This window comes from Clavelina lepadiformis, chromosome 1 (assembly GCF_947623445.1).
Source record: "Clavelina lepadiformis chromosome 1, kaClaLepa1.1, whole genome shotgun sequence".
NCBI lineage: Eukaryota > Metazoa > Chordata > Ascidiacea > Aplousobranchia > Clavelinidae > Clavelina > Clavelina lepadiformis.
Genome location: NC_135240.1, coordinates 21687948 through 21704213, shown reverse-complemented (window position 1 = coordinate 21704213; position 16266 = coordinate 21687948). Strand labels below are relative to the sequence as shown.

The following is a 16266-nucleotide window of genomic DNA, read 5'->3' as shown; positions in this document are numbered from 1 at the left end:
ATTTTTAGTTTAATTCGAGAATATCATCAAAATAAATCTAAAATATTTTATTTATGACATTATAATGCAAAGTTGGCCATAATAATGCGTAAACAGTTACTTTCAGTTGCTCCCCATGTCTGGTTTTAATGCTACCGACTACCATACACTACTATTCATACGAGCTAGTGGAGCTATCATGGTCATGTTAATTTAGGATGGCTGCATTAGCATTAGATGCACTGGTGAACTAGGCTATTTGTAAGTTGCAATCTGAGTGTGGTACCTCAAATTAACCAGCAGAAGAAAAACAAATGAGGTTACCTTAATACTGTTATAGCGGTTTTGACATGGTGCCTAGCTTGTTTATGATGCAACGTTTTTTATTCCCTGGAGCCATTGGTTGTAAACCTTCATTTATTCTAGTGAAGAGGTACAACTGCAGTTCTCAAAAAAATGCAAGGTACTGTTAATAAGGTTATCATGTTTTTAAGTTACTGATAAGTTTTTTAATATCTGTTGCAAATTCCGGTCTGTGAGGAGTAGTTAGAGCGCCTGGTTCGAACAATTTCCATACCAACTCAAAAAATAAACCGAGTTTTGAGATTCATCTATATTAAAACAATATGTTCAGGAAACATTAAGTAAACTTCATAAAATTAACCATGGCCTTTTTAGTATTTTGACTTTTTGCAATAAAGTGTTTTGCTTTAATTCATATAGATAACTTTTTCAAACATAATGGCACATTTATAATGTTTAGATGCATTTTGTAGGTTGCAAGATGATAGATGGATTCCAACAGTTGGTCTGGAAATTCATGCACAAATTAATTCCAAGTCCAAGTTGTTTTCTAGTGCTAAAAATCAGTTCATGGCTCCTCCAAACTCACTTGTATCAAACTTTGATGCATCTATTCCAGGAACGCTCCCAGTAAGTTAATAGTTGGATGATAGATTGCAAGTTATCTGCATATCCCATGCTATGATGTATTGTTTATATGATTGTAGCACATAAGTTATATGTATGTATCATGATCAGCACATTGGCATCTGTTTTTTTTTCTTCTTGTGATTCTTTTTTTTTCTTTTTGCACTATAAATGTTTGTTTTCTTTGATAATGTTCTATAAAGTTATCATGCTGTTTTGTATGTAGTGTTCAGTTGGTTGCATGCTCTGGCTAAATAAAATCACGTTCTTAATTTATCTGAGGACAGTTTCATAAATATATACATACAGGGTTTCTGTTTATAGTAGAAAGTGTGGCACACGAATGCACAAGGCTCATAAACATGCAATCTAAACTTGTTTGTGCTTACACTTACACAGTAGTGTTAACGCAGCAAGAGAATGTGGTTGTTTGAACATCAATTTGTCATAGATAAACAAAAAGTTGAAGTCAGTGCACGCGTTCATACCAAATTTGTCGCTGCATGCAAATATCATGACAAAATTTGCCATACTTTTCTGTCTGGGTACTCTCATGTTTACAACAAATATTGTATCAAGGCTAAATGACACCCTAGCATTACATGTATTTATTTAATCTAATTGTACACAAATAGAAATTTTAAAGAGTATTACTGCAAACTTGCGTATGTCTGATGACCTTATAATGATGATTTGTACAGGTCATTAACAAAGAATGTGTGCGAAAAGCTGTCCGTACAGGTCTTGCATTGAATTGCAAAATACAGAAAACTTCTTTCTTCGACAGAAAGCATTATTTTTATTCTGATATGCCAGTAAGTATACGGCATTATTTTTATAAGTATAAAGTTAAACAATGAATAATTTATTTTGCCTATTGAACGCAATAATTTGTAATGTGTATAATTAGTATAATTCCCGTTAACAGTTAAAACATTTTTCAAGCTATTCTCAAAGCAATAATCAATGAATTGAAATATTAATAACATGCGGTACACAATTGTTTTTAGCAAGGTTATCAGATAACGCAGTACAAACACCCTATAGCTAAAAATGGTTATCTGCATTATCCAACCGCTGATGGCAGTGTCGTTAAAAGGGTTAAAATTGAGCAGATACAACTGGAGCAAGATAGTGGTAAAAGCATGCATGAAGAAGGACAAGTAACACTTATTGATCTCAATAGAGCAGGTTTTTCATTCCAAGTTTTGTTTGCCTTTTATTCATGCAATTACTTCATGTTTCTGTTTCCTCTGGAAGTGAATTAAACACCATTTTGTTAGCAATGCTATGTGTGTTTATTTTGCAGGAGTTGGGTTAATGGAAATTGTCACAGCTCCAGAAGTGTCAAGTGCAGGTGATGCATGTGCATTTCTAAAAGAACTTTATGGAATACTTATGCGTATTGGAACCTGCAACGGAAAGCTGGCAGGTAACTCATGGTTTTTGATGACATGGCTTCTTCACTTACACAAGACCCAATTCATGTCATAATGAACAGTTAACCCTGTTCGTTTTAATAAATAATTCTATGCAGAGGGACAATTTCGTGTTGATGCCAACATTTCTATCGCTCAACAAAAAACCAAGTTAGGTACAAGAGTAGAAGTGAAGAATATTAGTGGATTTAAACACATTCACAATGTAATAGGTGATAGTGATATTTTTATACATAGTGTGTTAGTGATATTACAAAAACCAAACAATTTGCAGCAACTTAACTTTGACATTGTATCGGCAATGCCATAAGCAACCTGTTATCATAAATTGAAAAGCTTTATTCTGATAAACTAGAGTATGAAATAAAAAGACAAATCAGAATAGTTGAAGAAGGTGGAATTGTGGAATCTGAAACAAGAGCGTTCGATTATGAAACTGGGTGAAGCGATTTAAGTTTTTGTGCTTAATTTTCTTTTTGTATTTGTGCTTAATTTCTGAAACTACAATCTAAGTTATGATTTTGTTTGCAGGTTTACAGTTTCAATGCGTGATAAGGAAATCAAACAAGATTATCGTTTTATGTCTGAACCAAACTTGCCACCTTTGCATGTTTATGATGACAGTTCCGTAACTTCATTGTCTAACCCCAGGTGACTAAATGTGATTGATAAACAAAGAACAGTCAGAACAGATGAATAGAAACTATGATAAAGTTATGGACAAAAATGTGACTATTATTATTCCATGGTCAATTGTACAATTTTCATGTAAATGCACAACTGACCATTTTTATTGATTTTCAAGGATTTATGTTTCTCAGTTTTTGCAATTCCAGCATTTACAAGTTAAGATAACAGCATGTCAATTGAGACAAGAAACGATGCTTTGACTGATATTTTAAAATACATATCATCAAGATAATTAAAACTTTATGGTTGCCTTAAGACTTACCAACATATTGTTTATATATCAGTAATTAATTTATCAGTCAGCTGATCATTAATTATAATAATCAATAACCATGTTTATATGAACAGTTCAGTCATTAATGTGGATCAAGAAAGAAGAAATTTACCCAAACTTCCAGCTGATATAAGAGGTCATTTGATTGAAAGTTTCCATCTATCATTTGTTGAAGCAGAATTTCTCACAGTATGTAATGCAGATTGTAACTTATTGATAACTTATGCTCACAAACATTAGTTACGTACTAACAGTTTGCCTGAGCAAAGGCTGCCTTTTTGACGTAAGAGAAAAAGTGTATAATTTGTTCATCATCTCTATAGTTTAAAACATAAAATATGTTGCTCGATGTACTTGTTTTCCATCACTTTAATTAAGCTAATTTTCAATACTGTATATTAATTGTTGATATCAGTACATGGATATATCAAAATGTGGGCCTAGAAATATGTTATGCAATTTCAAGGAAAAAATCGTACCTGAAACGTATATTTATATATATTTATGTGTAGAATAGAAACATGGAAAATTACTTCATTGAAGTCATGGAGTGTGCCCACAATCTAAATCCAACTGTTGTATGGAACTGGATTAAGATGCACGTCATTGCACATATGGTGGAGTACAATTTATCTTCCATCGAAGAATGGTATATCAAAAATTCAAATTATCAAAAGAAAAATATACTACTGTAAATTATAAGTTGCCATGATTTAGCATGTTAAAAAATTTATCATTACTTATAAAAAGAATTTAAATATTCAAAACATATTTGTAAACTTCTTTGTTTGATAATAATTGTTGTAATAACTATTTCTCAGCTATGTTTCGGCAAGGGATTTGGCTGCCCTGCTGCTTCTGTTGCACAATAATGAAATCAATGCTGAAACTGCTTATTTAACGTTTACCACCGCCATTCAAACAAGACAACATCCAGACAAGGTATTGTTGAAAGTGTTTAAAAAACTTGACCAGATGTAGGACATGCTTTGCCTGATCTTTTTCCAACAATATTTGGGGAACCTTCCATCATTTATGCAATACTGTAGGAGTATTTAGCTTGCTGTGCGCTTTAAACCCTTGGAGTTTTGCCCGTTTTTTGTTGGTTACTAGTTTGTGGGCATGTTTCCGTTTTATGGTACTCGCGGCAGTATCGAAAGTTAATGGTATATGACACGAAATCCTGCTGGAAGTTCAGGCTTTCTTGCGTATCCCATAACCGAGTTCCTTTATTTTTGATAAAACTTTTGTCTTTCTAGATTGTTGAAGAAAACAACTGGAAAATGATATCTGATAAGGAAACAGTGACCAAGCTATGTGAGGACGCGATTGCCACTTTACAATGTACTGATGCTAAAGCGTTATCCGGATATGATGCAGACAAGCCTAAAAGCAAGGCTAGCAAACAAGCAATAAAACGAGTTATAATGCTTGTAAGGAAAAATACAAACGACAAGATTCACACAGGAGTGGCGAAAGACGTTACCATGAAATTATTGAATTACAAACGGACTTCATGATATGATCAACTCCTGTAGAGAATAATGTAAGCATAGTCGCATTGTTAATTCACCTGGTATCAACCGTCTAGTATTGAATACATCTGTTTTTGGGCGACTGAGAATGCTTTTAATTGTAGATGTTTAAAATTGGGCCCAGCATATTTACTTTTACATGGACTTTCAACCATTTGATTTTACTTTTTAATATTTATGACTGATGCAAATCACAAAGTGGAATGAAATAATGTCACTAAGCTGTCAGAAGTAACTTTATAGTTTCTAGTCTAGGCTACTAAAAAACCCGATAGTCAGCCTAACCCACTGCGCGGCAGATAGCCAGAAACTTGACATAAGTTGCAAAAAAACTTTCCTTATGTACAGTATAAAGCGATATAGAAAAATTAATATAATCGGTGTTGTACAGACTCCAGTCAATCACTTGTCTGGTATGGTCGCACAGGTTTCGCTATTACCACTGACGTTTTCAAATCTTATCAGGTCGTCGAGTTTTTAAGTGTTGGAAAAAAGTTTTTCGTTGCCAACGCCTTGCATAAATCGTATTGTTATTTTATGTAGGCAAATCATGTCAGCGGATAGCAATTTGTTTTATTTTGTTTGAGGAGTCATTGTGATAGTCATGATGTCAGATCGCGCTAACAGCCGCCACTTTGTTGTTCAGAGGTTCACGCAGTTCGTCTTGTGCCCAGAGCAATGTGCTCTGGTTCGAATATCTGTCCTATTGTGACAAAAACTTTGTCACTGTCACTAATCACGTATTCATTAATCACGATTTGTATTTTAACGTAGGTATGCTGTAGCGTGTTAATCACAAAATTTTGTATATGCAGATGTTTTATTCGAGTTGTTTTGCTTGATACTTGGAGTGTTGCTTTTTGTGCTGATTGCTTGTAGTTTTTCGAGTGTCCTTATCACAATTTTAACAATCACGCTAGCCCTTCTATGGGCTATTATAGAGAGTCGTAATGACTAATGAATCGACTTGACTCGAGTAAGTTCTTTTCGATTACGTTTCAGCATTAAAGTAAACCGAATCTTTATTCTTTAGTCGGTATACATTAAAGTGTAACTGAAAATGATTTTATTTTTTACGAACGCGTGTGGTGCAGCCAAATGAAGCAAATTTTGTAATAATTCTAAACGCTTGTGTGCTTATGATATATTATAAGCCATAAGGGTTACGCACCTTATTCGTTTTTTGTAATGGTCAGACTTAGTCTTCCTCGAGGCAGACACCACACTGCTTACTTCACATAGAAGTATTACAAGCAGAAATCCCGTGTGAAAAAGTTGTTGTGGAATCATAAGTAACTTCAATCGACCTGTTAGGCTAAATATGTTTTTCTAATTCATTTAACTGTTATCCATTGTACGTACGTAACGTATTTCCTTATGTATTACAGTACTTGTTTCTTGCAGTCCCAAAGCCGTTTGGGCGCAATTCCGTTTGAGTGCAATTCCGTGTGGTTGCAATCCCGTGTGAGTACAATCCCTCAATTGCAATTTCAATCACGCGTGGGTGCAATCACTATGGAACCATAAAATCTAAAATATCAGAAAATGTTTAGTTTTAGAAAAATATCTTTCTTTTTTAATATTTGTTATTTATGTTTAATGCATTTAAATGTTCTCGTTATATTTTTCTTAAGAAAGGTCTGCCAGCTTCATAATTATGAACTTAGCAGACATTATGGTCTGCCAGAAAATGTTTGCTGACTTGGTGGAGGTCTGACCAAAGTTAATAGAAACTTTGGGAAGGTTGTGAATGCAAAATTCGGGTTGCATAATCTTTCTGTTGTTTAACAGTCAACAATCGGGGTCTAGTTTACAAGTGTTGTGCTGCACAACCACAGGATGCAGGCCTTTGTATACTAGACTCCAGCTGCTCAAATTGTGACGTCATCTGATTGTGCACTTGTATACTAGACCCCGATTGTCGACTGGTAAACACTCAGACCTCAGTATATGTCTATACTCTATAGCAGGGGTGGGCAAACTACGGCCCGCGGGTCCATTTTCTGCGGCCCGCCGGCACTTGCAGAAACTCCTACTCATCACTTATTGTTTTAATTAAACAGGTTACCTGACAAAATATTATTCCCTTTACGAGTGTGTTTTTCTCTTCACTTTCAGTGCGTAAACACACACACGTCAGTCGCGCATGTATTGCAACATACACTTCTCACGCATTGCTTGATTCAATTGTTTGATCATAAAATACAATTACGGTAGCGGCTACCGTAGGCCTACCGTAACCGTAAAACTGTGAACAGTTGCACAAGTCTCATTAAATTTTGTGATGATGATTGCATAGATTTAAACGTAACTGAGTGTGGAATACAAAAATTGTGTTTAATATGAATATGCGTTTATTTACACACCGGGTAAATTTTCCTACTTTGTAATGAGAATGTGCGGCCCGCCGGCTGCAACATTTTTTCAAATGTGGCCCTCAGTACAAAAAGTTTGCCCACCCCTGCTCTATAGGATTCTACCCTATTGGAAAGTTAAGCTAAGTGCACGGGGGATTTCTCACTCAAAAACAGTAAACTTTTCAATTGACAGATCTGAGGCTACTAAGGCTAGATTATACGATCATTACAAACATAATCCGGGTCTAGTGCGAATGTGCACAACCATGGGCAAATGACATCACAATTTGAGTATCTGGAGTCTTAGTATACAAATGCATTCTGTGGTTGTACACTTCTGCACTAGACCCTAAATTTATACGTTTACTATATAGTTTAATTAACTGACAATTTCAAGGATTATCCTTAACTTTTTTGAGTAGAGGGCCACTGGCATCCAAGGTTTTAAAAACTGGGTGCCCGTGGAAAATGTTGGATTACCAACCTTGTGAAATTGTGAGACTGTGAACGTGTGCATAAATACAGTAAATGACAGTAAACTCTCTGTGTGACATCTCAAAGCTGATAATGCAGACATGCTGTATAGAAATAATGAATTTTTGTTACCTTGTAGGCCTAATGATTGTAGATATACAGCGTTTTGCATTGAACATAATCACAATAAATGAATTGTACATATTAACATATACATGTACAATATTATTTTGATGTAGTTTTTATCAGCAGTAAAAATTTCTGTACTTAATACTGGGTAAAAATGTTGCAAGCTGATGAAAATGATGTTTCTGTTGCAAATGAGGTAAGTCAAAAGTCCAGTAGTGAATCCAGTAATGAATCACCTTAATGAAGAAGTGAATTTTTTAATTTTTTTTTTGTAATAGTCATTGTTTAGTGTAGTTTTGCTTTAGTTTTCTATTTTGATATATTGGTATCATCATCTTTACAGCTGCCAAACAAAACCCTTATTCATTCTGACATTACAAATGGAAACTCTGCCGGAATCACAAACCGAAAACGGAAACTTAGTGATACAGAAGAAATAGATGAAAAGATATCCAGGAAGGAGGATATGCTTGCTGATGACATATCTGAAGAAAAGCCAAATACGCTCATAGAAAGTAATTTGCCAAGTTGCATAAATTATGACATTCAGAATAGCAATGAATTGAATGCTGTGCAAGATAGAAAAGAATGCAGTTCACCAGCAACCAACCTGAGTCTTGAAACGAATTCAACAGTTACAGATGAAGTCAAACTCACCCAAAATAAAATTCCTGAAACCTCTGCCACATTAAGTAACACAAAGAAACTAACTGATGCAATTGCTGGAAATAGCGAAGAGAGTGCTGCTAAAAGCTGCACAGCTGCTGAAGAGATAGAAGCGCAAGAAAAAAGTGTAGTTATTGATTCAAATGTTAAAAATGACCATGAGCATGTCAACGAAAGCCCCAATGCTACACAACTGATAAAATCTGAAGATAACAGTTTGATGAATGTTTCAAGTGTTGAAAGTAACAACGAGAGTATACTTAAAAGTCTCCCATGCATTGAAGAGAACAATGCTGTGGATAGAGGTGAAGTAACTTACAACAGTAATTCCACTGCTTCAGTTACTCCTCGTATCAGCAAAAGAATTCGGAATGTTGCTTACAATAGAGAAGCTGCATTTCAGTACACACCATTAGTTTCAAAAAAGAAAAAAGAACTTAACGAATCAAAACCAAAAACAAGCAAACCCCAAACTGCCGCAAAAGTGAAAACCATGCATGATATGTCTAAAAGAAGTACCTTGTCGAATAAGTTGGATGTTGTCATGCACAGACACACTTGTAAAAAAAGTGGTTGTGGGAAGAAAAATTTAAATTGCAACATCAAAGTTACAAAGAGGTAAAATCTTTGATGGAAAGTACCAAGTAGTTTTTGGAATTTTTTTGATACTTCTTATAACATCATAGTCCTTAGATCAAGGTTCTCAAGCTCGAATTGCCCTGAAGGTTAAATGAAGGCTTTCAATTTAAGCTGAGTGCCTCAATACTCACTAAAAAGTCAATAAGATAGCACAAAAAGTTTACAAATGTTTAATACAAGTTATAGTTTACCCTACTTGTTAGATTATATTATCATATATATATATATCTTTTTTATTGACTACACTGCTGGCAGTATTTTGCATTAACTAGGCCAAATATGTCACCATGTAGGCATCTGGCGCTTAAAGTGTTAATTGTTTATTGTTTTAAAATTTCAACATAGTTTCTGGGCCTCACAAAATTTTCTCATGTGCTCATGTTTTAGAAAATAGGCTACAAAAATTTTTTTGCTAGTTACGATGCTTGGAGGAAATAATTTAAAAATCTTTAATAGTTTTTGAGAATGCTTGCTTAATTTTGTGCTAGTATTCGATTACGGTATTTATATGCTTGACCTTGAAGATTTGCAGTTATTCCATTTAACGCAAATCAGTGTTTTAATGCGTTACTCATTTCTAAAACCTATGAATATGAATTTTTATAGCTAAATGTGTTTGATATATAGTGTTAGTGTAAAAGAAGCATTTGTAAATTGTTTTCCAATTGCTTGGATCTCTTTTTTATCTTTAAGTTGTTACACAGTTGCATGGAAGCATCAGGCAAGTCTTCACGATGGTATCACATCTCCTTAGAAGAACATTACTGCAACGGGTGTTTTGAAGAATTTTATCGAGTGTAGGTCAAGTTTAGTGTCCACGGTTATTATTCATTGGCTTTGAAATACATGAAAATTTTTATATGGAATTTGTTAAAAATAGGAATAAATCTGGTTGTGATAGTTATCACGAATGGAAAAGAGCATGGATGCAAAATAGTAAGGGTGATGCTAATTTCAAGAACATCCACACCTTTATTGCTGGTAAGCGATTAATGCCATAATCAAACAAAACTAGAAACATTATTTCATACACCAGTAGAGTATCAAGTTATTTTTGTTATTTGTTTTAGAAACTCAGCTTCCATACTGGTTGCAGTGCAGGTATTGTGGTCATTGGCGTCCTCTTACTAATGAAGTTGATCTTACTCCTGAGTTGGTTCGTACCTACTCTTGTAACATGGGCAATTTGGCCAACACAATTGAGGATTCATCAGATTCTGATGGCAGGTTTGACAACCGAAAATATATTATAATTAGTTATGAAATATTTTTACTATATCTATTATGCAAAACGCTTAGATGATTTTTTACAGCTATCATACTACATAGTTTATATTTTTGTATTAGAATGATCAGTGCTTTACAACAATTGATGTATTATACTAATATATAAACGTTTTTCCTGAAATTTGCACATTTCTTGCTTACGTTTTAGAAGAACTCCCCATGTAAAATACTCATGCTTGGAACCTCATGATTTAAGTGTGGAAACAGTTTTAAATTCCAGTTATCACTGGATGGAAATGCTAAGTTACACACCCTTCATCAAGCATAGCCCTGCTGGCCCATTTCTAACTGGATATTACCCAGATGGTGTAGGCATGAGTGCAGTTGATACAAGTGAGTCCACTTCACAACAAAGCCTTTTTTAATTTTGATATAATTTGATATACTGTATACCTAATTTGTCTAACCATGACTACTAGTACCACTGAGTTGCAGGAGATAAACATAAAATGGTTTATTACTACTGTATTGGTATTATCAATATTATTTGTTTACATGGAGGAAATGTGGCTAGATTTTGCAACCCTCTTTACGTTTCAGTAAAAGTTGCACCTCTATAGACAACTTATTTATGAGGTTTTATGACAAATACAGTATTCAACGTATGTCAATTTATGTATCCCAGATTTTATAGTGTAATTGAGTGGGGATGTAGACTTCCTGCTTAAATTATCTCATATGTGACCTATTCTTCATTTACTTCTTGCAACAAATGTCATTTGGCTCAAACTTGGATGCTAATCATTTATAAAACTAACCTAAACTGTTAAATTTTTGATGCATATTGTTAATGATATAAACTACAAATCAAAAGTCTTTGCTTTTATGTAGGCTACTTTCTACCTTACAGCTGATGTACGCCAGCTATCTGAATTCACCTGTGATGCTCGGAACAGTGACGTCGCACTGCCAAAAACATTGTTAAATCATCTTAATGTCAAAAAGTAATTTTGAAATATTTTATACTGGTAGTATTGATACCTGACGTACAACACTGTCAAATAGACTACTTTCAGAATATTTTCGTTAGAAAATGTGGTAAATCAAACGACAAAAAAAAGGAGGTTAAGAAAACCAGTTGTGCTGTTGGTCACTCCACAATGCTTACATCACCAGGTACAAGAAAACGCCCTTACAAAGATCCTCCATTGCCAGGTATTGCATTGATAAACCTCACAAGCACACAATCTGTGCAGGTCCAGTAGTTAATAGTTATATATTATAGGCTAGTTTGCATAATTTAATATATAGTAATTTATTTCTGAACCAGTCAGTTAGACGTTTTCAATTTATGTTACATGCATCACTTCACACTATTTAGTAGTCTATAACAATGAACATCCGTAAATGCACTGTTTTTCTTACGTAGTATCGGTTACCTGAATGATTCGTAAATATGTTACTATTAGGCAGGAATGCCCAATATGTCGCTCGCATGCCAAAAATAGTTGTTAGGATGTATGTTTATGATCAGTTCCTTTTATTTTACATGCAACAAATCTGTTCCGTCGTTTCTTAAATCTCCCATTAAAAGTCATTAAATATTTTACGTGTAAAGTAAGACACAGATACTTAAAGTTAACAATCGCTTTAAGAGATTCTTTGACAGTCGATCCTTTTGACCTGGCCACTGTAAATGTAGCTTGTGAGCCAAAAAAGTTTTGAGACAACTGCTCTTAGGCATTTTAATTAGTTCTAAACCAGACAGTTACTAGTTAGTATTATTGTGAAGGGGAATACTCATTTCTTCAACTGTTCAGTGTCCATAATAATCTGATCAACGTAATAAAGTAAACAGTAAATTAATCCTTGCAAAGATACAGTTCATATTTACAGGTTAGCTGCATATCAAAATTGTGCTATGTTTGTTGCAGTCGAGGGATTGAATCCTTATTTTCAACCTTTCTACAAACCCCATGAAAGAGGGAAAGCTCTTTGTATGAGACCCGATGTAATGGAAGTTGACGAAGCCAGTGCATTTCCACATTATTTTAAGTATGTAATGTGCGTTATGAAAACTTATTAACAAAAAGTGTTATTTTCATGTGTATGCAATTGGGTGGATTTTATGATTTTGAAATACACAGGAATCAGACCGTTTATCTTGCCATAAGAAACTTGATCATTTCACTTTGGACTTTAAATCCTTGTCAATTTCTTACCGTCGAGAAGTGTATTGAACATCTCCTGCTTAGAGGACTTACTCGCATTCGCTTTTGTGTAGTGGACATTCCTGATATTTTACAGTTTGTTACTTGCAAAGGAATAGTCAATTCTGGGGCCATATCATTGCCCAAAGAATTATCGGGAAATGATTCTAGGCGCGGATGCTTACCTGAAGAATACAGAAATCAGAAGGTTGGTTACTTTTGCAGATATTTCAGAAAATATGAAAAAATACAGAAAAATAGAGTAGAATCATTTTTCATCTAAGCACACAGTGTTTAAAGTGGTCGTGTTTTAGCATTTATTGAAAGGCAGCTGTTCAACGTATTCATCATCATTTGCAATTTCCAAGTTCTTCATGGCCTGCACATTTTGATAAACAGGTGATTGTAATAGGAGCAGGACCAGCAGGCCTTGCCGCTTCTCGACAGTTACATAACTTTGGTTGTGATGTCATTTGTTTGGAAGCCCGTGATCGTATAGGTGGGAGGGTTCATGATGACTGGTCACTGAATGGAGTATGTGTTGGCAGAGGTGCCCAGATCATCAATGGGTAACGCAAGGCACTTTGTTAACGCGTTTTGATATCTTTTATTTTGAAAATCCGGTGTAAACGTGCAACTTCACTGCAACCTGTAAAATGAAAAGTGAAAGCTCCTGTTTTTGATCTTGAGATTTGTTGGTGCTCAAAACATTAATTTATTTCGTATTAGGTGTGTAAATAATCCACTTGCCTTGATATCTCACCAACTTGGTCTTAAACTCCACACTTTGCAACCTCGTTGTGACCTTTTTGCTGGCCCTACTGACCCAGCAATGAAACGACGTTCATCACCTATCAAAGCAGTGTCAACATACTGCGACAAACGCATGGATTTCCATTTTAACGCCATGCTCGATATCATAGTGGAGTGGAGGCAAGCTCAACCCGATGACGCATTGGACTGCTCCCTTGGAGGTAAACTTCTCCTTTTAAAGTACTCTAGGGTTTATTTTTAGGGAGTGATAATTGATGACCTGATGCCAATTATTTTAAAGTTGGTAGTTAGTATTTTAAATTCTTGGGTAGTTTACGATTATATATAATTAACCTGTTGTTAAACGAGGTTTTGTTTTTACTGCAGAAAAAATTCTAGAAGCTCATTTAGAATGGATGAATCAAAGTGGCTTGACTTTCACTAAATTAGAAGAACGTCTTTTGCAGTTCCATATTGGCAACCTTGAGTTTGCGTGTGGTGCCAGCTTGGACAAAGTAAGATATTTTAAACTTGTCTTACCAGCGATAAAGCGACTGCACTGCTACAAGTATTATTACAGGTATCAGCGTTTCACTGGGACCAAAACGAGATCTTTGCGCAGTTTAACGGAGATCACGCATTTGTCCCTTACGGCTTTGGAGTACCACTTGCAGCCCTTGCCCAAAACCTTGATATCAGGTTTAATGCTCCTGTCAGAAAGATAAAATACGATAAAAAGCAGGTCGAAGTCACAACCAAAGGAGGGAAAATGTACACAGCTGACCGTGTCATTGTCACTGCTCCCCTTGCAGTTTTAAGGTGATCTGAGAACTTTACAAGACCTGCTTTTTGGTTAGACCTGTTTTTTTTTTAAGTTGTTTTATTGAACTTAACCTTTGTTTACTTTAGATCCGATTTGATCAGATTTTACCCAAGTTTACCAGCTTCCAAAAAAGATGCTATGAAACGACTAGGCTGTGGTTGTATAGAAAAAATTGGCTTACAATTTTCACATAGGTAAATAACTGTGCCGTTTTGCACTTAACTTTGCCACATCATGTTTCAATACGTGTGCGACTGTGAAGTATATTTGCACTCGGTTTATTGGTATGATTGTAAGCACCACGTGATCATGATTATAACGTGGCACATACCATTTTATGACTGGTCAAAGTCTGACTTCTTAAATGTTGGGAATTCTTCAAGCCTTATTGACCTTCCCTTGTAGCAGAATGTATTATGCAAGAAAAAAGCTTGATAGTAACGTTTTTCAAAAGAATGGTAAAAACTTAAAAAGATCCCTTTTATTCCTTAGTGTACAGAGCGATCTATCCTGATAATGGTTGATATGAGTGTGGAAAACGTAGTAGAAATAAAAGAAAGATGTCTAAATGAAATTGAGGGATTTGAAAATTAAAAGCGTGCGCTGATGGTTAACAAAATAGTTATCATATCTACGGTACATTAATTATTATAAATCGTTAATTACAGTAATATTGCTTTGTATATGACTTCGATTGTTTCATAGATTTTGGGATAAAAAAATCGATGGTGCTAACTACTTTGGTTATGTCCCGTCGACGCCTGATCGAAAAGGTTTCTTCACTGTATTTTACGATATACCATATCCACAGGTTCGTTTATGTTATATCCTGCACAACTTAGACTATTGTTCTAAAAAAAGTGTTTGTTTCTGTTTCTGAGCGTTGCCTGAATTGAATTTTCTCAGTGTGAAAAAAGCAATGTTCTTATGAGTGTCATATCTGGCGAAGCGGTCGAGATAGCCCGGACCATGAAAGAGAAAGATATCATCAATATCGCTCTGTCTATTTTGAGAGACATATTTCCTGAGCAGGTGCTGAATGTCTTGGTTTTTAGAACGATACATCGCAAAAAGTTTCATTTGAGTAAAGACGTTTACGCTACAGCTAGTCAGATAACACTTGTCATTCAATCAATAATAATAATACATCGATGTTTATTGTTGTATATTGAAATTGCGTTTGATCTATTTATTCTCCCTTAGGCGGTCCCAGAGCCCGTAAATTACTTTGTTACAAGATGGCGTGACGACGAGTATGCCCAAATGGCATACAGTTTCGTAAAGTGCGGAAGCAGCGGAGAGGATTATGACGAACTCGCAAAGGAGATCGACAATAAACTTTTTTTCGCTGGAGAAGTGAGATTTAAAATATTACTGGTTTTATAAAAATCCTTTTGTACATAAACTTTTAAAAAATTTCATGGTATTTGAGCTAAAATGCAATTTGCAGCAACATGAATGATGTTGTGAAACCAGTTTTAACCGGTTGTAACTTCCTTCTTTCCAGGCAACTAATCGTCATTTCCCGCAAACCGTTACCGGAGCTTACTTAAGCGGGTTAAGAGAAGCTGCTAAAGTCGTTTCCGCCAACATGGAAACAAACTGCAAACTTAAACAAGTTAAAACAAAATAGCGCTGCAAATGCTGTATCGATTACTGTACACTCCTCTACTTTTCTTGAACTATCAATTGATTTGCTATATTACAACGAATCAAACTTTATCTGCGTTTTTTTTTATTATACTCGAAATTGCTTTTTCTATTTTAAATACAAGAGTTTTTGGAGATTTTTTTTGCAGTGAGTATATTTATTATGTTAATAATTATGAAACTCGATTGTTTGTAAATTCTTTGTTTGCATGTAATTACCTGTACAAATACTGTATGTAGCCGTAGCGCATGTTTTCTGTAAAACATTCACCGCATTTGAGTTAATAGTAAGTTAGCGTTTGCGGAAGATATTCTAGTACTTTATTACAATATGTACTCTTGTGACTATCGGCTTTACTGGTTTAAGAGATAGACAAATAAAACTGGAAGCATTATATTTTTTCAAACTGCGTTTTTTGCAAATGACTGCACACGAATATTGATGAGATCAAGTATGAATCTTACATGGCTCTTGGCAGTCAATATTGCAT

At 34.8% G+C, this 16266-nt stretch overlaps 2 protein-coding genes across 3 annotated transcripts; both read left to right on the top strand.

Annotated features, from left to right (window-relative positions):
• Positions 1 to 125: 125 nt before the first annotated feature.
• On the top strand, positions 126 to 4929 carry LOC143449286 (aspartyl/glutamyl-tRNA(Asn/Gln) amidotransferase subunit B-like). Of its 2 annotated transcripts, none has more exons than XM_076949427.1 (12): positions 126 to 442; positions 756 to 912; positions 1611 to 1724; positions 1920 to 2100; positions 2219 to 2341; positions 2447 to 2503; positions 2704 to 2788; positions 2880 to 2999; positions 3387 to 3501; positions 3825 to 3961; positions 4134 to 4254; positions 4572 to 4929. In XM_076949427.1, the coding sequence occupies exons 1-12, from the start codon at positions 330 to 332 to the stop codon at positions 4830 to 4832; spliced, it is 1584 nt and encodes a 527-aa protein (XP_076805542.1). In that variant the 5' UTR covers positions 126 to 329; the 3' UTR covers positions 4833 to 4929. The 2 variants fall into 2 exon arrangements, with proteins under 2 accessions (XP_076805542.1, XP_076805536.1); XM_076949421.1 differs by having other exon boundaries at positions 2447 to 2560.
• A 2900-nt stretch (positions 4930 to 7829) lies between these two features.
• LOC143449280 (lysine-specific histone demethylase 2-like) lies at positions 7830 to 16172 on the top strand. Its single transcript, XM_076949406.1, has 19 exons — positions 7830 to 8003; positions 8151 to 9091; positions 9817 to 9909; positions 9993 to 10093; positions 10183 to 10339; positions 10548 to 10732; positions 11250 to 11343; positions 11430 to 11554; positions 12274 to 12394; positions 12487 to 12757; positions 12949 to 13118; positions 13279 to 13523; positions 13690 to 13817; positions 13883 to 14121; positions 14212 to 14319; positions 14831 to 14936; positions 15032 to 15157; positions 15329 to 15481; positions 15633 to 16172. The coding sequence occupies exons 1-19, from the start codon at positions 7962 to 7964 to the stop codon at positions 15756 to 15758; spliced, it is 3531 nt and encodes a 1176-aa protein (XP_076805521.1). The 5' UTR covers positions 7830 to 7961; the 3' UTR covers positions 15759 to 16172.
• The last annotated feature ends 94 nt before the right edge of the window (positions 16173 to 16266 follow it).

Bases quoted from the DNA above. Each gene is read 5' to 3' on its own strand.
- LOC143449286 (XM_076949421.1), top strand. From the start codon at position 330: ATGGTGCCTAGCTTGTTTATGATGCAACGTTTTTTATTCCCTGGAGCC. The intron at 443-755 runs GTACTGTTAATA...TGCATTTTGTAG, and splicing joins AGTTCTCAAAAAAATGCAAG to GTTGCAAGATGATAGATGGA. The intron at 913-1,610 runs GTAAGTTAATAG...TGATTTGTACAG, and splicing joins CTATTCCAGGAACGCTCCCA to GTCATTAACAAAGAATGTGT.
- LOC143449280 (XM_076949406.1), top strand. From the start codon at position 7,962: ATGTTGCAAGCTGATGAAAATGATGTTTCTGTTGCAAATGAG. The intron at 10,733-11,249 runs GTGAGTCCACTT...TCTACCTTACAG, and splicing joins CATGAGTGCAGTTGATACAA to CTGATGTACGCCAGCTATCT. The intron at 11,555-12,273 runs GTATTGCATTGA...TGTTTGTTGCAG, and splicing joins CAAAGATCCTCCATTGCCAG to TCGAGGGATTGAATCCTTAT.